This window comes from Caretta caretta, chromosome 9, assembly GCF_965140235.1.
Source record: "Caretta caretta isolate rCarCar2 chromosome 9, rCarCar1.hap1, whole genome shotgun sequence".
In the NCBI taxonomy this organism is placed as follows: domain Eukaryota; kingdom Metazoa; phylum Chordata; order Testudines; family Cheloniidae; genus Caretta; species Caretta caretta.
The window spans coordinates 58129133-58154348 of NC_134214.1; the positions used below are offsets into that span (position 1 = coordinate 58129133).

The 25216-nt window shown below is 51.0% G+C and overlaps 2 protein-coding genes across 3 annotated transcripts in view; both read right to left on the reverse strand.

The window, feature by feature from the left end:
- MPP1 (MAGUK p55 scaffold protein 1) overlaps positions 1–19762 on the reverse strand; it is a 55862-nt gene extending 36100 nt beyond the window's left edge. The window contains exon 1 of one of the 2 annotated variants that reach the window (XM_048863631.2): positions 19302–19762. In XM_048863631.2, coding sequence (XP_048719588.1) covers positions 19302–19403 — 102 coding nt within the window. In that variant the 5' untranslated portion in view covers positions 19404–19762. Of the gene's footprint in view, positions 1–3912; positions 4034–19301 lie in introns of those variants that run through there. The other variant, XM_048863633.2, reaches the window with a different exon arrangement.
- Positions 19763–23154: 3392 nt separating this feature from the next.
- Positions 23155–25216, reverse strand: part of F8 (coagulation factor VIII) — a 96114-nt gene continuing 94052 nt past the window's right edge. The window contains exon 27 of the mRNA XM_075132342.1: positions 23155–23379. Coding sequence (XP_074988443.1) covers positions 23276–23379 — 104 coding nt within the window. The 3' untranslated portion in view covers positions 23155–23275. The remainder of the gene's footprint in view (positions 23380–25216) is intronic.

Here is a 25216-nt window from a genome sequence, read left to right on the forward strand (position 1 = left end):
ACATGCAACCCGTGGGCCGCGTCTTTGAGACCCCTGCTCTTATATCAATTTGTTTTAGGACATTTCTGCTCTGTACTCAAAATGTCTCTTCAACCAGCTGATTCAGCCACCACGACTGCTCTGCTCCACTCCACTCCACCCTCAGTCCCAGCTGTGGAGCACATTCAGAAAACACAGGATCAGACTCTGGTGGGAAATTGTTCTTCTCTAGTTTCCTTGATTTTTGCTTATTTTGTTCTTTGTTTTTCAACTGACCTTGGATTCCTTCTGCAACTTATCTGACACCTTGCCTGCACCCTCCCCTCCTTTCACCTTACAGGTAAACACTAAGGACATGTCTACGCAGGGAGAGGTTTGCAGCTTATACCAGCATCAAAGTGCCATTTCTGGTAACCCTTATGTTTAAGGGTATGATTTAGTCATCGGTATTTTTAGTAAAAGTCATGGACAGGTCACGGGCAAGAAATAAAAAGTCACAGGCCGTGACCTGTCCATGACTTATACCATAAATACCTTGACTGAATCTTAGAGGGGGAGGGACGCTGTGAGGGGGGAGCACTGTGGAGGGTGTGCTGCCGCTCCCACCGCTGCCTTGGTGGGAGCCCCGGGAAGCCTGCTGCCGATCTGGCCACCGCTGCAGGGGGGGGAAGCCCCGGGGCCAGCCAGTGCTCTGGCCGCCCCAAGATTGTTGCTGGGAGCCGTTGAGCTGTGGCTGTTCCCACTACCCCCTGGGACTGCTGCTCAGGCGGTCCCTAGGACAAGTCACATCAGGTGCTGCTCGGGCAGTTACAGGGGCCCGCTGCCCAGGGCTGACAGAGCAGTGGCTGGTGCAGCTGGCTGCAGAGCCATTCCAGCAGCAGCCGGTGTGGTTGTCCCCAGCGCCGCCCGAGGAGCTGTTCCCAGGGCAGCTGCTTGGGTGGCCCTGTGATCAGCCACAGGAGCCACTGCAGAAGTCACAGAGGTCGCTGAAAGTCACGGATTCCATGACTTCTGCAACCTCTGTGACAATCACGGAGCCTTACTTATGGTTGGTGAATGAAATAAGCAATACCAGCAGAAGCATTTTTTTTAACCTACCTACACATTAGGGCTTCTGCCAGTTAGAATCATAAATCACACTTGAACCGGCATTGCCATACCATCAAGAGTGTTTAGTGTGGACCAGACCTGTTTTGGAACCAGCCTTGTACATAGAGAATGCAGAATCAGCTGGGTGCAGCTTCCTGTCTTTAAGAGGATGTGTGTGGGGATGTAGCAACTTCTCTCCCCCCACCAAACACACACACTTCACATTCATCTCCACCACAAAACCACAATGCAATTCAGCATGCGCTGGCAGATGCTGGACAAAAGGAGCTAGGGGCTGCAATAGCAAAGGGGCGGAGGGGGGAAAACTGCAGGCCTACAGTGCACTGGCAAAGCTGTGTGGGGAGCCCAGAGCTCTAGTGGGAGATGGGGGCCGCAGGTCAGGTTTGATGGACATTGGCAGAGCTGTTTTGGGTGCCAGGACTTGAATGGTGGGGGAGGGAAAGTGGAGGAGAATGGCTGTGGGTCAGGTTTGAGGCGTGTTGCCAACTCTCAATCACGTTTCAACATTTACCACGAGCCTGGTGATACTGGGTGCCTTATTCAAAGTCCCAGCTCCTGGAGTCCTGTGCTTAGGTGAGAATCTGAGCTTTAATTTAAAAAAGAATGGACGTTTCTAACCCCCACGGTCAAAGAGAAGAGCTTGAAAATCGAATCTGAATGAACCCTAAAGGCTCAGGTTTCAGAGTAACAGCCGTGTTAGTCTGTATTCACAAAAAGAAAAGGAGTACTTGCGGCACCTTAGAGACTAACCAATTTATTTGAGCATAAGCTTTCGTGAGCTAGAGCTCACTTCATCGGATGCATACTGTTGAAAGCATAGAAGATCTTTTTATACACACAAAGCATGAAAAAATACCTCCCCCCACCCCACTCTCCTGCTGGTAATAGCTTCTCTAAAGTGACCACTCTCCTTACAATGTGTATGGTAATCAAGGTGGGCCATTTCCAGCACAAATCCAGGGTTTAACAAGAACGTCGGGGTGGGGGCGGGGGGTAGGAAAAAAACAAGGGGAAATAGGTTACCTTGCATAATGACTTAGCCCCTTGTTTTTTCCTACCCCCCCCCCGCCCCGACGTTCTTGTTAAACCCTGGATTTGTGCTGGAAATGGCCCACCTTGATTATCATACACATTGTAAGGAGAGTGGTCACTTTAGAGAAGCTATTACCAGCGGGAGATTGGGGTGGGGGGAGGTATTTTTTCATGCTTTGTGTGTATAAAAAGATCTTCTACACTTTCCACAGTATGCATCCGATGAAGTGAGCTGTAGCTCATGAAAGCTTATGCTCAAATAAATTGGTTAGTTTCTAAGGTGCCGCAAGTACTCCTTTTCTTTTTCCTAAAGGCTCAGAAACTAAATGCAAGAAAATGAAGCCAAAGGGTATTGTTTTTAAAAACAAATCTCATGAATTTTACACCAGTCCTGTGACTCAGGGAGGGAACCTGACTTATGATTTCTGAACATTTGGGGTTGGCTGTGCTGCATGGGCAGAGCTGGATGAGGTGACTAGGGCTGGCATAGCTGGGTGGGGTGGGACAGGACACATTTCAGGACTGAAGTACACTGGGGGAGTTACTGAAGGGTGATGCTGCAGATCAGGTCTAGGGTGCATCAGCAGAGCCATGTGGGGACCCCCAAACTGGAACCGAGGGGAATACAATGCTCTGGCACAACTGGGGGCAGAATCCATCACTGGAATAGCAGGCAGTGCTGCAAATCAGGACTATGGTGCATTGGGAGAGCTGTGCAGATGCCAGGCCTGGACTCCCAGAGAGCGCTGCGGTCAGGATTGCAGGGCAACGGCAGAGCTGGGGAGGACACCAGACTTATTGAAAAAAGCCATCTTTGAAAGCCCAAAAAATCTCCAAGAAATTAAAAAGAGCTGAACAGGTTGCTCCTGCCAAATTTGTTAAATACGTTCAGACTACAGATCCTGAAGCCAAGCCTCAGCCCCAGGTCGTGCACATTGCTGTTACAAGCCCCAGGAAAGCCTGGCTTATGGTGAAAGGGAGAATAGCTAGAATATCAGGTAGGGGGCCGGGTCTGCAATCCAGACTGGGGAGACAGAGGGACAACTAGATGCTCAGGGGCGGTGGGTGAACCTCCCCTTTGGGGAGGCAAGCCCCCAGCCTCGCCCCTTCCGCCTGAGGCGCCGCTTGCCAGAGCCCCAAGGCCCCCCCCCATGGCCGGAAGAGCCCCCGCTAGCTTCAGGGGAGGGGCCTCGGGGTGGAGCATGGGTGAGGCCACAGCCTGGGTTAGGGGAGACTTAGCCTCCCCTGGCCTACAATACCCGCCACCCATGCAGATGCTTCTAGATTCAGGGAGCAGACAGATGGTGGGAGATGAGGAAAGACACACGGTGAAATTGCCCTGGGCCACTGGACAGAGGAGGGGGAACGGAACCATTCTGAGGCAGCAAGCAGACATGCTGTTCCCTGTTTGCCTTCTCCAGCAGGAGGAGCCAGCAGGAACCTTTGGGAAGCTGGAGGAAGTCTCACTGTGGCCCCAGTCAGAGTTCAAAGTACCTCCAGGGGAACAGAGTCAGCATGGCTTCCCCTCTTATCTCTCCTTGCCTTCCTCAGCATATATGACACAGCAGGATTCCAGCACATCAGCAACCCTCAAACACCAGGCTCAGCAAAGCAGCACATTCCAGACAGCAGAGCACAGGCGCTGTCACGAAGGTTGGGACAGCCTAGGAACCTCGGCCCCTCCCCAACCCTAACCTTTGCTTTCAGCTGAGGAAGGGACAAAACACGCATTTGAATACAGCTCAATGAAAATGTCTATGCCTAGGAACAAAGCATGCAGGCCACACTTACAGGCTGGGGGACTCTATCCTGGGAAGCAGTAACTCTAAAAAAGATCTGGGGGTCTTGGTGGACAATCAGCTGAACAGGAGCTCCCAGTGTGACACGGTGGCTGTAGAGGGGTGGTCACCCATTCCTGCCTTAAAAGGCTTAAAACAGCCCGGGGAGAGGGCTGTGGCACGAAAGGAAAAGCGGGGCTGATTGGAAGAAGCAGCCTCAGCTGGGGGCCACGCCCCAAACAGGCAGCAGCTGGCTTAATCAGGCCCCAGCTGGCCCTTATAAGAGGGCAGTGGGCCAGGAGCAGAGTCTCCCTCTAGCTGAGGAGGGAGATGGGCCTAGCTGCCTGAGTGCTAAAGGGTACTGGAGTGAAGCAGGGCTGGGGAAAGGCCAGAGGAGCTGCAGAGCTCCGGGCCAGCAACTCCCCAGGCTACAGGGCCTTGTACAAGGCCCCTGGAGGTACCGGGTTGCAGGGGAAGGCAGCAGGTCCAAACCCCCCTTGCCTATGATGACTGGCTTATACACACTGCAGTTGGCCCCAGTGAAAGGAGGCTAGATGGTGACTGGCAGTAGCCCATAGGCTGAGGCAAGGTGGGGATAGAGGGTGGGGGTTCTCTGGGGAAGGGAGACCCAGATCTGTGGGGTATCGCCCGGAGGGGCAGCAACCCAGGTAAAAGGGCACCAGGGTCAGGGAGGGACATGGGGGCAAGCAACAGCGAGACACCAGCAGAGGGCACCCCGGAGCTGTTAAAAAGGGCTAATTCCCAGACAGCCAGCAGGAGGCGCCACTGGGTGAGTCTGTGCCCCGTTACAGTGGCCAAAAGGGCTAATGCTAGCCTGGGATGCATCAACACAGGAATCTCAAGTAGGAGCACGGAGGTTATTTTACCCCTGTATTTGGCCCTGGTATGACCGTTGCTGGAATCCTGTGTCCAGTTCTGGTGCCCACAATTCAAGAGGGATGTTGATTAATGGGAGCGGGATCAGAGAAGAGCTACGAGAATGATTAAAGGATGAGAAATCAAGCCATACAGTGACTCAAGGAGCTCAATCTATTCAGCTTAAAGAGAAGATGAAGAGGTGACTTGATCACAGTCTATGAGTAAGGCTGTGAATCTTTCATGGAGGTCACGGAAGTCACAGATCCCGTGACTTCCAGAGGCTGACCCCAGAGCTGCCCAAGCAGCTGGGGCAGCCCTGGGGCCAGCTGCACCGTCGCTGCTCCAGCGGCCCCAGGCAACTGGTCCCGGGCCTATTGCCCTGGAGCAGCGGTCTGAGAGCAGAAGCAGCGGTGCCCCAGGCTGCCTCCACCTGGAGGAGCAGCAATGGTGGTGCAGCCCCAGGCCACCCCCCACCTGAAGTGGCACCAGGGCCCTGGGCCCAGAGTGGTGGTAGTGGGGCCACAGGCCCCCCTGCCCTGGCTGGAGCGGTGGTAGTAGTGGGGCCACAGGCTGCCCCCACACCTTAGAAGCAGCAGCGGCGGCGGGGCCCTGGGTTGTCCCCCATCCCCAGGAGCAGCAGCGTCCGCTGGAGTACCGCCACCCCCCCAAGCAGGTAAGATTTAGTTAGGGGTATCCTTGGTAAAAGTCACAGACAGGTCAGTGACTTTTACTAAAAATACTCATGACTAAATCGTAACCTTATCCATGAGTACCTACATGGGGGACAAATGTTTAATCATGGGCTCTTCAGTCTAGGCAATCCAATGGCAGGAAGCTGAAGCTAGACAAATTCAGGCTGCAAATAAGGGGTACGTTTTTAACAACGAGAGTAATTAAACATGGGAACAATTTACCTAGGGTTGTGGTGGATTCTCCAGCACTGCCAATTGTTCAATCAAGATGGGATCTTCTAAAAGATCTGCTTTAGAAATTATTTTGAGGAAGTTCTCTAGCCCATACTATACAGGAGGTCAGACTAGGTGATCATAATGATCCCTTCTCACCTTGGAATCTATGAAACTTTACGAACACTCAAATACAGTGGATCACTTCACCTTCCTCCTGAAATGCAGCCACCTCGGGGGTGGAGCTCAGCAGCTGTTTCATAGAACACTGCAACACCGCACAACAGTTTTGGTTGAGAAGTGAACATCAGTGGACTCTACAGGGGGAGCATTAGGACAGAAGAAAGTGCACAGCTGGTATTATGGCCAGGACAAGGGAGCTCCCCAGTCTGATTACAGCTCCCACCTGCCCATTAGTGACAATAGAGACTGAGACAAAAGAGGCAGGAGTGACCACGGGTCTTTTACAGCTGGTGCACAGATGCATTGTGGGAGAGTTAGGTCCCATCTCAGAAGAATTAAGCTGCTGTTTGTACATTCCTCTTTGTTACTGCTCCATTGATGGCACTAGCATATAGGTGAGAGAAAAAAAGGATTTCAGCTGAAATCGAAAGAGAGACAGAGAAGTGATGAGGCACAGAGACACAGGGAGGCTGTGCTGGACCACGGGGCTGCAAAGGAGAAGGCACAGTGGGAATGTGCAAGAGATCCCTGGGGAGGTTAGTGCTAGATGAATGGAGGGAGCAGAGACAGGAGTGGGCAGCGAGGGGCAGAAGCAGCTGATGATGAGCCAGCTGCAGGAGGTTGGCACACCTGTTTCAAACCTCTCATCGTCTTCCTAGACCAGGGTTCGGCAACCGATGGCACGCTGCTCCCTGCTGGGTCGCAGCCGTCGGGTCGCAGCCGCCGGCCCCACTCAGCCCACTGCCGAACCCAGGCCAAGAACCCAGCAGGCAGCAGCGTGCCATTAAAAATCCTGCCCATCCCGGGCCACTCTTCTCTTCCCCCACCCTTCCCTATGGGGGCAGGGTGAAGAAGCTTGGTTCTACAGGCTCCTGCTGCAGGGCAGGCAAGCTTCCCCCTCCCCAGCCTCTTCTGCTGGCATGCTGGGTTCCTGCCCCTCCTCCTCTCCTTCCCTGCCACCAATCAGCTGATGGCCCTTGCGAGGGAGGGGGAGAAGCGGAGCCTGCTCTGCTCCTCTGCTCCGGGGATGGGGCTGTGGGGAAGGGGGGTGGAATCGGGGCATATCCCCTCCAGCCCCCTGCCATGAGCCGCTCTGGGCAGGGGGCTGGAAGCACCCCCAGGACCCTAGCCCACACCCCCAGCCATCTGTCCTGACCCCTACATCTCCCCACAAACACCCAGCCCTCTGCCCTGACCCCTGCACCTCCCCACACACCCAAGCCCCCTGCCCTGACTCCAGCACCCCCACACATACCCAGTCCCCCCATGCCCTGACCCCTGCGCCCCCCTCATACACACCCAACCCTCTGCCCTGACCCCTGCGACCCCTCATACACACCCAGCCTCCTGCCCTGACCCCTGCGCCCACCCACGACCCCAGCCCTGACTCCAGCAACCCCCCACAGACCTAGCCCCCCCACACCCCATGCCCTGACTCCTGCACCCCCTCACATACCCAGCCCCCAGCCCTCCGCCCTGACTCCTGCACCCCCCCCACATACCCAGCCCCCCCACCCCCTGCCCTGACTCTTGCATCCCCCACACATACCCAGCCCCCACCATACCCCCTGCCCTGACTCTTGCACCCCCCCGCACATACCCAGCCCCCACCACACCCCCTGCCCTGACTCTTGCACCCCCCCACATACCCAGCCCCCACCACACCCCCCGCCCTGACTCTTGCACCCCCCCACATACCCAGCCCCCACCACACCCCCTGCCCTGACTCTTGCACCCCCGCACATACCCAGCCCCCACCACACCCCCTGCTCTGACTCTTGCACCCCCCCCACATACCCAGCCCCACCACACCCCCTGCCCTGACTCTTGCACCCCCCCCACATACCCAGCCCCCACCACACCCCCTGCCCTGACTCTTGCACCCCCGCACATACCCAGCCCCCACCACACCCCCTGCCCTGACTCTTGCACCCCCCCACATACCCAGCCCCACCACACCCCCTGCCCTGACCCTTGCACCCCCCACATTTCCACCCCCATCCTGAGCACCAAACGGGAGCTCCTGCACACACACCCCCACACACACATTCCCACCTGCACCCCTTGCAAATGGGAGTTGCCCTGGTAAGCACTCCACACCCAAGCCTCCTGCCCCAACCCTGAGCCCCCTCCCTTATTCTAGCTCCTGGCCAGACCCTACATCCCAACCCACAGCCTGCTCCTTCACCCCCAGCCCTGTGCTCAGTGCACTCCCACCCTCAGCTCAGTGCAGAGAGAGAGGAAGAGAATGGGCTAGAACCAGGGAGAAGGTAGGTACGCACTATGTGGGCAGGGCTGGGATCCCAGACCGGCAGCGGGCTGAGTGGGGCTGGCAGCCGGGACCCTGGCTGGCAGGAGCTGGCGGACAGCCCCACTCAGTCCGCTGCCCGTCTGGGGTTCTGGCTGCCAGCCCCTTGCCAGCCGGGGTCCCGGCCGCAGGCCTCACTCAGCCTGCTGCCAGCCTAGGTGAACAGAACCCCAGGCCGGCAGCAGGCTGAGCGGGCCGGTAGCATAAGATCAGCATTTTAATTTAATTTTAAATGAAGCTTCTTAAACATTTTGAAAACCTTGTTTACTTTATATATTATATAACTAAACTATTGTTGTATGTAGACTTATAGAGCGAGACCTTCTAAAAAACATTAAAATGTATTACTGGCACATGAAACCTTAAATTAAAGTGAATAAATGAAGACTCGGCACACCACTTCTGAAAGGTTGCCAACCCCTGTCCTAGACTCTAACTGCCGCCTGTTGAAACCACAGTCAAACAAGGAAAAGTTACAAGAGAGGCCGAGGCACCAGGATAGAGAGGGAAGATGAAACAGGCATGCTAACTGCTCTACTGCTGGCAGATGGGGCTAATACAGCCCCAGATACATCCTCTTTACTAACATCAGCACTCCAAGGGGCTGCCACAGCCAGGACCAGCCATGTTGGGGTTAAACAGGAGCACTAACCTTTCTAAACCACTAGGCCAGCTTGTTTCTACCTTAAGCATTGGCATTAAATAAGTCGATGCCCAAGTATCAGCAGAGGTAAAAGCAATAGGAGCTGTGGGTTAATAAAGAGACCTGTAATGCAAAGCAGTTACTGTGTTGCCAACTCTCAAAGCTTTCATGAGTCTTGCAATATTCAGTGTGTTTCTTAAAGCCCCAGTTCCTGGAGTTCCATGAGAATGTCAGCTAAGAACATTTCTAGCCCTGGTGGTCCCTGAGAAGGGTTTGGAAAAGTGATCTTATAAAGGCTTAAAACCCAGAAGCAAATAAAGACCCCAAAGTTATTTTTTTTAAAGCTCATTATTTTGAAGCCAATCTCCTGATTTTTCAGGGCCTGGCTCCTGTATTTTGGGTGCCCTGGGGTTGGCAATCCAGTAACCTCAGAATTAGGAACACCAGAGTTATGAACTGACCGGTCAACCACACACCTCATTTGGAACTGGGAGTATACAATCAGGCAGCAGCAGAGACCCAAAAAAAAAAAAAGGCAAATACATTACAGTGCTGTGTTAAATGTATACTACTAAATAAATAAAGGGAAAGTTTCAAAAAGATTGACAAGGTAAGGAAAAAGAAAAGGAGTATTTGTGGCACCTTAGAGACTAACCAATTTATTTGCGCATAAGCTTTCATGAGCTACAGCTCACTTCATTGGATGCATACTGTGGAAAATACAGAAGATGTTTTTATACACACAGACCATGTAGACTCCCTCCTCAGGCCCTATGCTACCAGCACTCCCAGCTACCTTCGAGACACCACTGACTTCCTGAGGAAACTACAATCCATCGGTGATCTTCCTGATAACACCATCCTGGCCACTATGGATGTAGAAGCCCTCTACACCAACATTCCACACAAAGATGGATTACAAGCCGTCAAGAACACTATCCCCGATAACGTCACGGCTAACCTGGTGGCTGAACTTTGTGACTTTGTCCTTACCCATAACTATTTCACGTTTGGGGACAATGTATACCTTCAAATCAGCAGCACTGCTATGGGTACCCGCATGGCCCCACAGTATGCCAACACTTTTATGGCTGACTTAGAACAACACTTCCTCAGCTCTTGTCCCCTAACGCCCCTACTCTACTTGCGCTATATTGATGACATCTTCATCATCTGGACCCATGGAAAAGAATCCCTTGAGGAATTCCACCATGATTTCAACAATTTCCATCCCACCATCAACCTCAGCCTGGTCCAGTCCACCGCAAGAGATCCACTTCCTGGACACTACAGTGCTAATAAACGATGGTCACATAAACACCACCCTATATCGGAAACCTACTGACCGCTATTCCTATCTACATGCCTCCAGCTTTCACCCTGACCACACCACACAATCCATTGTCTACAGCCAAGCTCTGCGACACAACCGCATTTGCTCCAACCCCTCAGACAGAGACAAACACCTACAAGATCTCTATCAAGCATTCTTACAATTACAATACCCACCTGCGGAAGTGAAGAAACAGACTGATAGAGCCAGAAGAGTTCCCAGAAGTCACCTACTACAGGACAGGCCTAACAAAGAAAATAACAGAACGCCACTAGCCGTCACCTTCAGCCCCCAACTAAAACCCCTCCAACGCATTATCAAGGATCTACAACCTATCCTGAAGGACGACCCCACACTCTCACAAATCTTGGGAGGCAGGCCAGTCCTTGCCTACAGACAGACCTCCAACCTGAAGCGAATACTCACCAGCAACCACATACCACACAACAGAACCACTAACCCAGGAACGTATCCTTGCAACAAAGCCCGTTGCCAACTGTGCCCACATATCTATTCAGGAGACACCATCGCAGGGCCAAATAACATCAGCCACACTATCAGAGGCTCGTTCACCTGCACATCTACCAATGTGATATATGCCATCATGTGCCAGCAATGCCCCTCTGCCATGTACGTTGATCAAACTGGACAGTCTCTACATAAAAGAATAAATGGACACAAATCAGATGTCAAGAATTATAACATTCATAAACCAGTCAGAGAACACTTCAATCTCTCTGGTCACTCGATTTCTTATCTAAAAGTGACACTCCTTCAACAACAAAAAAACTTTGAAAACAGACTCCAACGAGAGACTGCTGAATTGGAATCAATTTGCAAATTGGATACAATTAACTTAGGCTTGAATAGAGACTGGGAATGGTTGATTCATTATAAAAAGTAACCTATTTCCCCTTGTTTATTCCTTCCCCCCCTCGACTGTTCCTCAGACGTTCTTGTTAAATCCTGGATTTGTGCTGGAAATGGCCCACCTTGATTATCATACACATTCTAAGGAGAGTGATCACTTTAGATAAGCTATTACCAGCAGAAGAATGGGGTGGGGGGAGAGAAATCCTTTTGTAGTGATAAACACCCATTTTTTTCATGGTCTGCGTGTATAAAAACATCTTCTGTATTTTCCACAGTATGCATCCAATGAAGTGAGCTGTAGCTCACGAAAGCTTATGCGCAAATAAATTGGTTAGTCTCTAAGGTGCCACAAGTACTCCTTTTCTTTTTGCGAATACAGACTAACACGGCTGTTACTCTGAAAAGGTAAGAAAACTGTTTCTGTGATTGTTTCATTTAAATTAAGATGGTTAAGAGCAGCATTTTTCTCCTGCAGAGTAAAGTTTCAAAGCTGTGTTAAGTCACTGTTCAGTTGTAAACTTTGGAAAGAACCAGAATGTTTTGTTCAGCGTTACAAACAGCCTCTGTTCCGAGTTGGTGCTAGCAATGAAACAGAAGCACTAAGGGATCGTGTGTAATGGCCTTACCAGGCCTGACTGGGTTAGGGGGATGTTGACCATAGGGACAGTGCCACAGCCTGCTCAGTGTAAACCTCCTGCCTAGCACACACACGCAACATTGTTGTTCTGAAGCTTTGGCCTTGTGTAGCTTGTGACCTCTCGACCCTTCAAGAGTCAGGGCAATGACGGCTGCTTAATGCAGGGCTCTCAAATCCCTTTGAGGGAGAGGAAACATCTGCAGGAGGGCTCAGAGTTCAGGAGCACTGTGAGGAGCCAGCTGAAGTGAAAATACAGACTGAACGCCAGCTCAGCAGAATCCAGGCAGAGGGAACAAGGGTTACTTCTGTACCTCGCTGGAAATGGGATCCAGGTCAGGTCAGAGCCCAGGGTCACCTTGTCCCACATTGGAGATTCAGGCTCAATTCCTCTGGGACGACAGCTCCTGAGGTGAATGGAACAGCTGTGTAATGGGTGGCAAAGGAGGGGGCACCAGGAGCTGCTACTCTGTACAAAGTGGCCTTGATAGTGCTTTGCAGATGGGCCATGTGCATTGGGCACGCTGGTGGAAAAGTGCCCTGCTAGGACCACATGTTCCAAGGGATGGGGGGAGCAGTGCATCTACTCAGCCACTAAATATACCAACCCTGCCCCCAGCACCTCACTGAGAGCAACCAGATCACCCTCTGGATCTGGACCCAAGCGCTGGAGTGTCTGAAATCCAGACCTGAATTTTGCAGTGGGCCCCCCATTTCTAAAATGGGCTGAACCCAGATCCCAGGCTGGAGAGGGGATATTCCTTGGAAAGGCCAAAGAACTCTCACCCCTCCAGCTCACACGGGTCCTGGGGGAGGGGAGGCGTAAGCAGCCCCAGCTTAGCAAAGGAGGCCAAGCTCCTCCAGCCAAATGCTGCCACCCTTGCTGCAGCAGGCAGGGAACAAACACGCTAGCAGGCAATCAAACATTAACTTCACAGCAATTAGATAATTTGAACAGCCATCATCCTTGTCCAAAGATCAACCAGAGAATGGTACACTTTGCTAATGCCCCTACCCCACGAAAGGGGATAAGGGCCATCTGCCTCCACTATCTGCTTCGCTCTCAGTTATTTCTTCAGGTCAACTTTGAAAGAACAGGACTCCCAGGGGAAGCCCTGACTAACAAGGGCAGATATAAAGTCACCCAGCAGAAACGCAAAGGTGATGCTGGCCCTCTACCCACTCCAGGCTGGCACAGGGACCCAAGGAAACAGCTATGCAGCAACAAATGAGGTCAAAGACACACACAGGCCTAGGTCTCTCTTGGATTCACCTCCAGGCAGGGATCACTGCACAGCCAGCTGCGGACAGGAAGCAGGCTCCACTGCACGTGTCTACTCCCTTCACAGCACCCTCACTGCTGCCTCATTGCAACGGGCCGTGGCCACACACAGACACCACAGCTGTCAGCCAGCAGCCCTATCAGGCACTGGGAATTAAACTGCCATGCGCGGGATGGATGGTGTTGCTCAGGGGATGGTTAAAGGGACACAGAGCCCTTCGCACTAAGCTCCCCAGTTCAAACCCAGCCCAGGCCAGCGGAGGCTGGAAGCTGCTGCCAGGGGTGTTTTGTGGATCCCAGCCCAGGGCCACATGACCAAGCACCCTACAAACCAGCAATACCATTGGCACATCAGACCATAAGAACAACCACGCTGGGTCAGACCAATGGTCCATCTAGCCCAGTAACCTGTCTGCCGACAGCAGCCAATGCCAGGTGCTTCAGCGCGAATGAACAAAACAGGCAATCGAGTGATCCATCCCCTGTCATTCAGTCCCAGCTTCTGGCAGTCAGAGACTTAGGAACACCCAGACCAGAGCATGGGGCTGTGTCCCTGCCCATCCTAGCTAATAGCCATTGAGGGACCTATCCTCCACACATGCCCCCTTCACAGAAGCCCCAGCAGATGCCAAGGAACAAATGGGCAATGGAGACAGAACTCCCTCTTGCTGGAGCCCCCTGGCTCAGGGCTGAGGCATGCTGGCAGGGCAAGGCAGGTAGGGGAAGCCTGACCACTGTGCTTACCCTAGTGAATTAGGAAAGGCATTCTGTCTCCAGGGACCTCCTCTTGCCTTCTGCAGGATACAAATAATCCTCTTTGGGAGCCACTCAGATCCCAGGCAGGAGGAGGGTCCCCTGGGCTGCCATCCTGGCACCTTTCTCCAACAAGAGACACAGCCCAACAGCAACTCATCCCAGAATCCCGGCCTCCACCTGGGACAGAGGGCAAGGGCAGAGCCCCAACACCAACCTCCACTCCCTCTAGCAGAGGACCACTGGACCAGCCCAGCCTCAAAAGCCTAGTGTCAAGAGCACGGGCTGCCCCCACCACCTGCTGTGACCAAGCAATTCACAATAGGACAACCCAGCCAGTCTCTCCTGCCCCTCCCCAACATCCCCGTGGCACCCGCTATCTGTGCACAAAGACAGTAGAACCTCCCCACACCTTACCCTGCCATCTGGTTACTGATAACAAGGGGTTACTTGGAGGCATAGGACCCTTCCAAAGGGCCAGTGCTCCACAGCCATCTCCTGTGTCTGCATGTGACTGCAGCAGGAGGGCTTTGGCAGACTGGGACAGAGAGCTCGTGGTTTCACGGGTCGAGAGGTGGGAAGAGCACCTCGCTGCAATGCACGATCCAGTAGCTAGAGAGAGAAGAAGAGGTAGCATGGAGCCAGGAGAAACCATGGAGACCGCACCAATATGCCCACAGCAGTAAGCACAGGTGAAAGGGTTAAGCATCAGTGTACGAGGGGCAAAGGATCCGCTCCCTTCACCACCAGTACTGGGATCCATCAGGGAGCCCATTGCGATTGAATTATTATTTAAAGCACTTTCAATTTAAAAAAGTGTTGCAATGAGGGCAAAACTGCCCATTTTGACCTTTTTGGAGCAGAACATTTTGATTTTCGTTTTCAAAATGACTTTTCATTGCAATTTCCTTTTATTCTGAAAAATAGTATGAAATTTTTAAAGATGCAAAATTGGAATGCTTTGATTTTGTCAAAACAAAACATTCTGATAGACTCAAAGTGATTTTTTTTTCAGCATTTCAGCTCACAAGGAATTTAGATTTTTGTTATTTTTATTTTCGATCCAGAAGAGAAGACATTTTGAAATCACGAAACTCCCCTTGACGTACCCAGTTTCTCCACAGCCCTACCCAGCACCCAACCTCAGAACTTCTGGCCTAAGAGCTTTGACATTGGCTTAAGTGGAAGCAGGATGAGACCGTTGAATGCATTTGAGGTTGGATCTGTTATTAGCATTTTACAAAAAGAAAAGGAGTACCTGTGGCACCTTAGAGACTAACCAATTTATTTGCGCATAAGCTTTTGTGAGCTACAGCTCACTTCATCGGATGCATACTGTGGAAAGTGTAGAAGATCTTTTTATACACACACAAAGCATGAAAAAATACCTCCCCCCACCCCACCAGCAGGAGAGTGGGGTGGGGGGAGGTATTTTTTCATGCTTTGTGTGTGTATAAAAAGATCTTCTACACTTTCCACAGTATGCATCCGATGAAGTGAGCTGTAGCTCACGAAAGCATATGCTCAAATAAATTGGTTAGTCTCTAAAGGTGCCACAAGTACTCCTTTTCTTTTTGCGAATACAGACTAACACGGCTGTTACTCTGAAACTGTAAGGAGAGTGATCATTTAAGATGAGCTATTACCAGCAGGAGAGTGGGGTGGGGGGGAGAGAAAACCTTTTGTAGTGATAATCAAGGTGGGCCATTTCCAGCAGATAACAGGAACCTCTGAGGAGCAGTGGGGGGTGGGGAAAATAAACCAGGGGAAATAGTTTTACTTTGTGTAATGACACATCCATTCCCAGTCTCTATTCAAGCCTAAGTTAATTGTATCCAGTTTGCAAATTAATTCCAACTCAGCAGTCTCTCGTTGGAGTCTGTTTTTGAAGTCTTTTTGCTGTAATATTGCGACCTTTAGGTCTGAGATTGAGTGACCAGAGAGATTGAAGTGTTCTCCAACTGGTTTATGAATGTTATAATTCTTGACATCTGATTTGTGTCTATTTATTCTTTTACGTAGAGACTGTCCAGTTTGACCAATGTACATGGCAGAGGGGCATTGCTGGCACATGATGGCATATATCACATTGGTAGATGTGCAGGTGAACGAGCCTCTGATAGTGTGGTTGATGTGATTAGGCCCTATGATGGTGTCCCCTGAATAGATAATGTGGACACTGTTGGCAATGGGCTTTGTTGCAAGGATAGGTTCCTGGGTTAAAGGGTTAAAGACACTCTGATGCAGAACAGGGCATAAAAAGGAAAGACTGGGAGCAGACTCATAGTGGGTATAAACTGTCACAGCTCCAATGAAGTCTCTGAGGCCACAACAATTTATACCTGCTGTGGAGCTGGCTGTGGGATTCCAGACTGGTGAGATGGGGAGCAGGAAATGTGAAACCGTTTCTTTGGTTTGACTGAAGTACCAAAACCCCTCTTTCCATACAAGATCATTCAGCTTTCCTCATGGTGCCAGATTTCAGCCACCAAAAAGAGAGAGAATCCAGAGTTCTGGATGAAAGCTCACATTTAACTCACTCATGATGGGTGGTTGTGTTTCTTTCTATTGCTTTATTGAACAACAGGGTGGGTTAAGGATAAAGTTTCAGTTTGGTCTCCAATTTCCTCCCTGCTTCTGTGGGTTTAAAAAGAGAAGCAGTCATTGCTTAACTGTGCGGCTTTACAGCCTGAAAGCTACACACCCTAAGAGTGCTGAGATTTCTGAGCATTTCTGGGGATAACGGGCCAGATCCTCAGCTGAGGTAAATTGTCATAGCTCTATTGACTGCACTGGAGATACCCCAATTTACACCAGCTGATAATGTGGCCCTGAAGCAGGAGGGCACACTGCAGATGTTTTCTTAACCAATGCCACTGCCATTCAGCCAGTGCTGTTGTGTGTAGGGTGACCAGACAGCAAATGTGAAAAATCAGGACCGGGGGTGGGGGGTAATACGAGTCTATATAAGAAAAAGACCCAAAAAATCAGGACTGTCCCTATAAAATTGGGACATCTGGTCACGCTAGTTGTGTGTGAAGCCTGCCACACAATGATCATTGTCTCAGGAGCAGGAATTAGGAGGCATGTGCAAGATTGGCCTGCCCCAGTTTCCCAGGGCTAAAATCCATTGCCACATCTCCTTCAGCCTGATGTGTGGACCTGCTTAACTGAGGTTGCTCAGCAGCTAAATCAGCTCATGTGACAGGCAGTTCCAGTTCAGACCAGCTACAACTTTGCAGCAAAAACAAGAAAGAGCCTCATTTTAGCCTGGAGCTGCAGCTTTCCTCCTCCCACTCAGCTACCCGTTCCCTACCCAGGGCAAAATGGCAAATCCTCTTCCAAACTAGCTTCACATGCCCCCCCCCCCTCCCCCCGGGCCCCATTCCTATCCACCCAGAGAGGAGAAACACCCATGAAATGCTGCAGTGTGATGACAACAGGGAAACAGAGCAGGACAGTTCATTACAGATTCAAATACAGCTGTCAGCCCCTCAGCTGTCCCCCAGCCCCACTCAGAGATCTAAGGGCAGTGAATACCATCTCCTTCCCTCACACCCTGCTTTTGCAACTGCAGCTCTCCCTACCCTCAGATTAGGGTTTCCTCACTGTACCCTGGGCTGGGGGCTCCAGAACCAATCAATGCTGCCCCCATGTCAGCCAGGGAGGTAGCGTAGGAGTAACACAGAGCGAGCACTCCCCTCCCTCCCTGCTCCCAGATCTTCAGCCACAGCACCCCCCAGCTGTAACCCTGATCCCACTCACACCCGTTTTACACTGCTCTAATGCCACTGTCTTCAAGGGAGTCACTTCAGAGCAAGCAAGAGCAGGATGAGGGCCACAATCTCTGCCAGCCCCAGGGATGGAATGGGGTGGGGAGGCAAGTGAACTGAATTCCTAAACACCGATATCCTTGGTGTTGTGAAGAGCAGCTTCACTAAACCCTTCAGTGACCTCACAGAAAAGGCTACACATGCCCAAGGGCCAGAGACTGGAGTGAATAAGAACCCAGAGACTTTGCAATAAGCACCTCCCATCTGTGGATCTTGAACCAGGAGAGGGATCGTTATCCCCATTTTGCAGATGTAGACACTGAGAAATGGAGCGGTGCAGAGACTTGCCCAAATTCAGACTGGGAGACCCAGACCTCTTAGCTCCCCATGCCCCTGCTTTGCCAGCTGTAGGGAGGGAAGTGAAATGTGATTGGTGCTGTACCACAAATGTACATCAAACTGCTTGGTCACGTCAATTCTACCCTAGGGAACTTAGTAGCTAGTGCACCATCTACACACCTGATTCAGAACACAGTAGCTAAGGCCGAGATGCCTTCTGCTGTGGGGTCATTTGGGCTGGAACTGTAATAAATACATTGGCTTCTCCAGTACAATAAATTCCTATCTTGAAAAAGTCAGCCAGCCAGCACCACCAGCATCCAGTCCAAAGTGAAGGCAATGGAAGCACCAGCGAGGTTAACAAGCACTAGACATGCCCCACAGGGAAGCTGTTAGCGTCTTTGCCTGGTGACACCTTCAGCCTGCAGGGACCTGTGCTCTCTCCATGTCCTCTGCTCTCTCCATGATTTTTGCCTAAGGAGAATGCCAGAGCCCAGCCTACAAAGCTCAGGAGAGTCCCTGTTTGCAGGAGAAGCTGTGGAAAGTGGCATCTGCTTTATTTGTTCGGTCACTGCTGTTTGTTTTCCCTCACTATACTTCTGACTGGTGCTGCTCAGGGCATGCTGAAGTGCCATTGCACACAGCTCCTCTGCTGGGACACAGACGCTCTGGAATCTCAAGTCCCCACAAAGCCACCCCTCTCATAGCAGACTGGGTCACACAAGGGAGCTAGGGGTGGCATAAAACCCTCCCTCTAAACCAGGGGTTCTCAATCTTTTGTACTGGTGACCCCTTTCACATAGCAAGCCACTGAATGCAACCCCCCTTATAAATTAAAAACACATTTTTATATATTTAACACTATTATAAATGCTGGAGATGAAGCGGGGTTTGGGGTGGAGGCTGACAGCTCAGGACCCCCCATTTAATAACCTCTCAACCCCCTCAGGGGTCCCGACACTCAGTTTGAGAACCCCTCCTCTAAACATCCCGGCAGTACAATTGGCCCATCTCCCCTCACTGTTCAATAAGTGCCCGCCCCTCTAGTAAATGGAGGAAATGTATGATGCTATAGGCTGAGGGTCCCCAACCCTTGGAAGGTACCCCCCATAACAGACTAAAATTATATCCAAAATAAGCATTTTAATTGCATCTTTCCTAAATAGGGGTTTGAACATTTGGGAGAGGGAAACATTTGTGGCAACTTCTACCGCCTTCCCAAAGGCCTTGGGATGAGGGGCACAGATCCTGTTGTGCCCAATTGCTTTGTGTACTGATCTCCCTCTCCCCCTTTGAAATAGTGTGTCCGGGTGAAGGGAGCCCCCAAACATAAAGTGTCCTGGGGCAATCACCCCGCACTGTATGAGACCTGGCTGCTAGCGGCCCTAGGCACTGTGCCCGGCTGCTTGCTCCCTGGCTGCCGCAGCACCCCGGGCCATGCTACTCTATTGCGGCTGCCTGCTGCTTTCCCTGCCCCCCGGGAAGCGACCCTCTTACCTCAGGCTTGGGCCGGCTCTGCAGCAGGTGCTCCAGGTACAGGTCGGAGAGCGCCGTCCGCATGCTGTTCACACTGTGGCCCCGGCTCGACTTGAGGGTCATGCCGAGCTCTCTGTTGCCACCCGAGCCGCCTCCTTTGCGCAGCGGCCGCTCCCACGCCGACTCCAGCCACCTGAGCCGGTTCCCCTGGCTCCAGCAGAGCGGGCCGGCTCCCCGCTGCAGCAACGGCTCCAAGGCCGACTCCAGTCCGTGCGCAAGCTCCTGGGTACAGCCCCTGCCCTCCCCGGCCGCCTAGCGCCGGGACATTAATTCATTCGAGCCGACTGGTGCCTGTAAAGCTGCTGCGGGGGGCGGGCTCTGGGGCTGGCCGGGCGGCTGCGCTCCCTGCCTGCGGGTTCGGGGTGCTGCAGCCAGCCGGGCAGCGTGCTGAGCCGAGTTGGCGGGGAAAGGAAGCGCCGGGCTGCAGGGAGCTGGCGAGCTGTCACTGTCACTCCCCCTCCCCGCCCTACAGGAGGAGTGTCCAGGCGGGGGAGGCCGCGGCCCCTGCTCTTGCTGCGGGCGGAGAGACAGACCCCAGGAACCCGGAGAGAGGCGGCTGGTAGGGGATGCCGCTCTTCCCGCGCAATGGCTCCCCTCCCTGCGCTCCTGCTCCGTGCCCCAGAGGGGAAGGAAAACAAACAAACGGGCAGGGAGAGGCAAATGGGGACGCACAGCTTCCCCCCACCCCCTAACAGCCATGCACCCCCTCCAATCCCAAACCCTTCTGCCCCGTCTCCCCCACCCCAAACAGCCATACACCCCCTCCAATCCCCATCCCCTGCACCCCCAAACAATCATGCACCCCCTCCAATCCCCATTCCTCCAGCCCCATCTCCCTCATCCCCTGCACAGCCATGCACCCCCCAAGTCCCATCCACAAACCCACTGCTACTGCCCTCTATTCCCAGACATCCCTGCCCCTCTCCCATCCACATCCCCCCTCTAGTCTCACAAAATGCACCCTGAAATCCTTCCACCCTGCAGACATTCATTCATATCCCCAATCCCCCAGCTATTGCACCCGTAAATCCAACCACTGCCATCTGAATATTGCTCCTCCAAAACCCATGTGCCCCCAAGTCAGCCCGGTGCCCCCCACAAAAACCATCACCACAGCTCAGATAATATCTACTCCTCCAACATCCAGTTCCCCCAAAATATCAATCCATCCATATCTCCAAATTCCCCCCAAATCCAGTCATCTACCTCCACTCCCCCCCCCCCCCCGAGGGGAAGGAAGACACAAAACAGTCCCCAGCCCTGTGTGCCAGAGAAAGAAAGAAAGAAAATGATGGGGGGATGGGAGAAAGAGAGAGAGCTGGGGTAAGTGGGTGCTCCAGTGGGAGCAGGGAGACAGATGTACTGTGCAAGAGGGGATTAGATGGGAGCTGGGGGGCGGGGGGGGGGAGGAGGAAGCAAGACAACAATAAGTTACTTAGGCTGTGAGCTCCTTGGGGAAGGAACTGCCTCTGTGTTCGTACAACCCCTTAACGCAGTGTGGTCCTGGGCTCGTGGTCCTGGGCTCACCGCTACTACCTGGCCCTAGTCCCTCTGGCACTAAGCCCCAGGCTGTGTTCTGCTCTTTGGTGAATGACACTTGGATCTCTCTCGCTCCTTTGATGCAGAACCTGTGTGTTGAGCCTGCAGTCTCCCACTACATGTCTCATCAAATGGGAGGAGATCACGAGGTGAGATCAATCTAATAACCTGCCCAGAAATGTGAGGTCCCACTCCCTTGGGATATGCTTGGCTCACCCCCTACCGTGCTAAAACCTTTCCACAAGCAGCAGATATTTGGGTGCTCGCACTGACACATGAAGCACATGGCCTGGGCAGCAGGAGTCCAGCTCACCCCTTGTGGGAGTGTCTAAACCCCTTGTCTGCAGCCACTTTTTGACTGCACTCCCAGCCCAGCCCCATCACTACTTTGGGTCGAATGAAATGTTTCATTTAATTTTTGAGGGTGTTTTAACCTTTTTTTTTTTTTTAAACTGAAGTAAAATTCAAAATTCCATTTGTTTTGAATGGAAAAAATCAAAGCTTTTTATTCTGAAAATGTCAAAATGAGCCCTTCAATCTTTCTGGATTTTTTTTCACCAAAACAGTTGGGAAATTAGCCATGAATTTGTGAAATGTTTCCATAGATCCGAACCTGCATTTTCTGATTGGAAAAAAGTTTAGTTTGAAAATTTTTGCCCAGCACTAAATGAAAAAGCTACAGCCTCTGAAATGAGAGTCACAACGGTCTTACCATTTCAACCCTCAGGCTAAGAGACCCGAACAAAACAAGCCCACTGCTCTGTACCCTTCAGGCACGTGATATGGACATGCGTGATGTATGGCCATAGATAGGAATCAACTGTAAAACTGGAACGCAAAGTCTGAGGGTGTTGAGATTTGCCCGCCCATCCACAGACAGGCCCAGCCATGAGGTCTGGATGCTAAGCCCAGCTTTCCTGAAGTCTGGAGGTATTCAGATCTGGTGTTTTGGTTCACGCTCATCTCTAGATGCAAAGTCAGCAAGTCTGTGCTTGCACCATCTCCCTGCAAGCTGATAGGGCTTTCATGCCTCTTTGGTCACATGTGTCACCTTGCTCAATGCTGAGAGGCATTTGGTCCGGGAGAGTGGGAGTTGAATGGAGAGTAAGAAGACCTAGCTTCTATTCTCAGCCCTCCACTGACCTTGTGCAAGTCATTTCCCCCTGTTCCCGCTCCCACCCGTTGTCTGTTTTGTCTGCTTAGATAGTAGGAGACAGCTGATACCCTGAAGAGCTTACAGTGCCTAGTACAAGGAGACCTTGATTTTGGCTGGGACCTCTAGCTGCTAAAAGTCCCTCATGTCACAGTGCAGCCTGCTTGGGAGGGACAAGCAGCAAGACTCAAAACTGCAGCCAGGAAGGTTTAATCCCATTTAAATGGCATCTTTTAAAAATAAATATTTTAAACAAGAATTAATCAAAGCTTTTGTATACAGTTTTGTAGGGCTCACAATCAGTGCCTTTGAGCAATGTGTGGCAAGAAACCCTCCCCTTTATGTAGCAGAGCCATGTCCCGACTGACAGAAGACAAATCTGTCAGTGTGCTTGCCCACAGATGAAGGCATGGACACGAGCAGGGTTTGAAGATCTATGTACTGGTAATGGCACCAGAGGAAGATGAGCTGACAAACCATTTTGCTCATTTAATGTGATCCCTATTAATAACAGACTATCAGAAAGTAGAAACTGAAGATCTATGGATTTATCTATACAGAGACCCTCAGAAAAATTAATCTGAATTAACTCAAGGTGTGAATTTAAAGTGGATTAGTTAAATCACATTAAACCCCTGTGTGGATGCTCTTATTCAGAATTAAAATGACCTTAATTCAGTTTAGTTTAATTCCCCTCAAGTGAATTAATTAACCTCAAGTGAATTAAGCTAAACTGAATTAAAGTCATTTTAATTCTGAATAAAAGCATCCACAGAGGGGCTTAATGCAATTTAACTAATCCACTTTAAACTTTTCTCAGGCCTGGTCTACACTTACAGTTGATGTCACCACAGGTCTCCACTCCTCTGACCGACAGAGCTAGGCCAACCTCAGTCCCAGTGTACATGCAGCTTCATTTGACATAGCTGCCCTTGTGTGGGGAGGTGGTGGTCTGACTCGGACTGAAAAAACCCTTCTCTTGGTGTAGACTGTGTCTACACTGTGAAATTATACTGGCATAGGTACAGTGATGTAGCTATGCCAGTATAGTGTTCCTAGTGTAGACATACTTTCAGATTAGCTTTTCTAAGAGTTATTTGGAAATATGAAATTCAATGTGGGTGTTGGGAAAATGTTTTTCATTAAGATAAAACCACCACTGTGAAAAGGAAATAAGTAATAGCACAGGCTAATCTTCTATCTGTGGAACACAAACACCTAGAACTTCCTGGGGAGGCTTCCTTCAGTGGGGCCATGTGCACCTCGGCCCAACTGGCAGCTCGTCGCTGGACTGAGAGGACATAGACACGTCTGGAAGTTCCTCTGACTCTTCAGTCCAAAAGAACCCTGAGAAACCAAAGGAGAGAGGAGAAGAATGTAAGTCACCGAAGAAAGGAAACGGGGAGAAGAGGAGGAGGAGGAGGCAGGAAGGGGAAGGTAAATAAGGGTAATGAAGGGTAATGAAAATAAGACTCAACTTGCTGTAACTACAACTTTCTCCTGCTTGATGGAATAAGGCTTCTGGCCGTGGCATTTAAAAGCCAGAAAGTAGTGTGAGTTGTGGGGGGGTGGGGACGAAGAAGAGAAGGCCTGTTCTAGGTGACTAGAACCATAAATCTCTCAGAGGATGGGCCAGGTCCGCAGCGGGGGCCACCGGTCACACCTCCTGAATGGAATAAAGCAAGACTGCTTAAGGGACCAAGTGTAGGGCTTCTCCACAACAAGGCATCCAATGCCCTGGCTCTGCAAATGCTGTTTTTCAAAGAAAGGAAATTAATTGTTCTCCCTGCCCCAATCAAACCATCTCACTGGAAACATACTCCATAGAGAGTGGGGGGGATGCATCAGCCATTGCTGTTCTGTGTAGGTTCTTATTTCACACTCCTCCCTGTAGTAGCTGAATACCTTGAGTAGCACATTCAGCAGGGTGACTAACACCTGGCACTTGGTGTTGATTCTCTCAGCCTCTTCCCAGGGGGCGAAGTGTGTGCAGTGGAGTGTCTTGTTAGGGTGGGGTGGTTTGGGGGGGTGATGTATTTATGTTAGAGAGGCAGGTCAAAGAAGTTCACCTTCCACTTGGAGCAGAAGGTAGGTGAGGAGTGTGACGGTGCCCCCCATAAGGCTTTATGGAAATATGCTTATGAATGTATATATGACATAACTAGAATATGTTTTATGCTACATAGCCCATGTAACGCATCTCTATAAAGGTTATGATCTACTGAATCTATTAATCCTATTTGTATGCATGTATCATTTTTGTATTCAAAGTCATGAATATTGGGTGTGTACTGGCTTGATTTATAAGTAGCCTTTGGAAAGCATTTGGTCAGCTTCTTGAGAAAGGAATGTGCAAATTAAGTGCCCAATCAAGGAGCACTTAAGGGACAATGGATCTTGGAATGCTCCAATCCACATAAGAAGTCTACTTGAGGATGTTCAAGGTAGCATGTGACCCATGGCTGCTACCTGTAAGTTCTGAGTCATGCATGGACATGTGACTGGCCCATGTGACTCCAAAACTCCATTTTGTAGCTGGATTCTACACATGGAGGGGGAGGGGTGTCCACCCACAAGAGAGAGCCTATTTAAACCCCTGGGAAACCCCTCCATTTTGTCTTCAGCTTGCTCAAGAGATAGCCTCTCCACTCCCAAGGATACCTGAAAGAAACTGGAACGAAGGATAGTAACTACAGGGGGTGTGAGTGATTGCTGGACCCAGACTAGAAGGAGACTCGTCTGTAAAAGAAAGCTTACTGGAGTTCCTCTAAGGGTGAGGTTTTTATCTGTATTCAGTTTTCTTAGACATAGACTTGTGTGTTCTATTTTATTTTGCTTGGTAATTCACTTTGTTCTCTCTGTTACTATTTGGAACCACTTAAATCCTACTTTCTGTATTTTGTAAAATCACTTTTTACTTATTAATTAACCCAGAGTATGTATTACTACCTGGAGGGAAAGGGGGGGCAAACAGTTGTGCATATCTCTCTATCAGTGTTATAGAGGGCGAACAATTTATGAGTTTACCCTGTATAAGCTTTATACAGGGTAAAATTGATTTATTTGGGGTTTGGACCCCATTGGGAGTTGGGCCCCATTGGGAGTTGGGCATCTGAGTGTCAGACAGGAACATTTCTTTAGCTGCTTTCAGTTAAGTCTGTAGGTTTGGGGCACATGGTTCAGA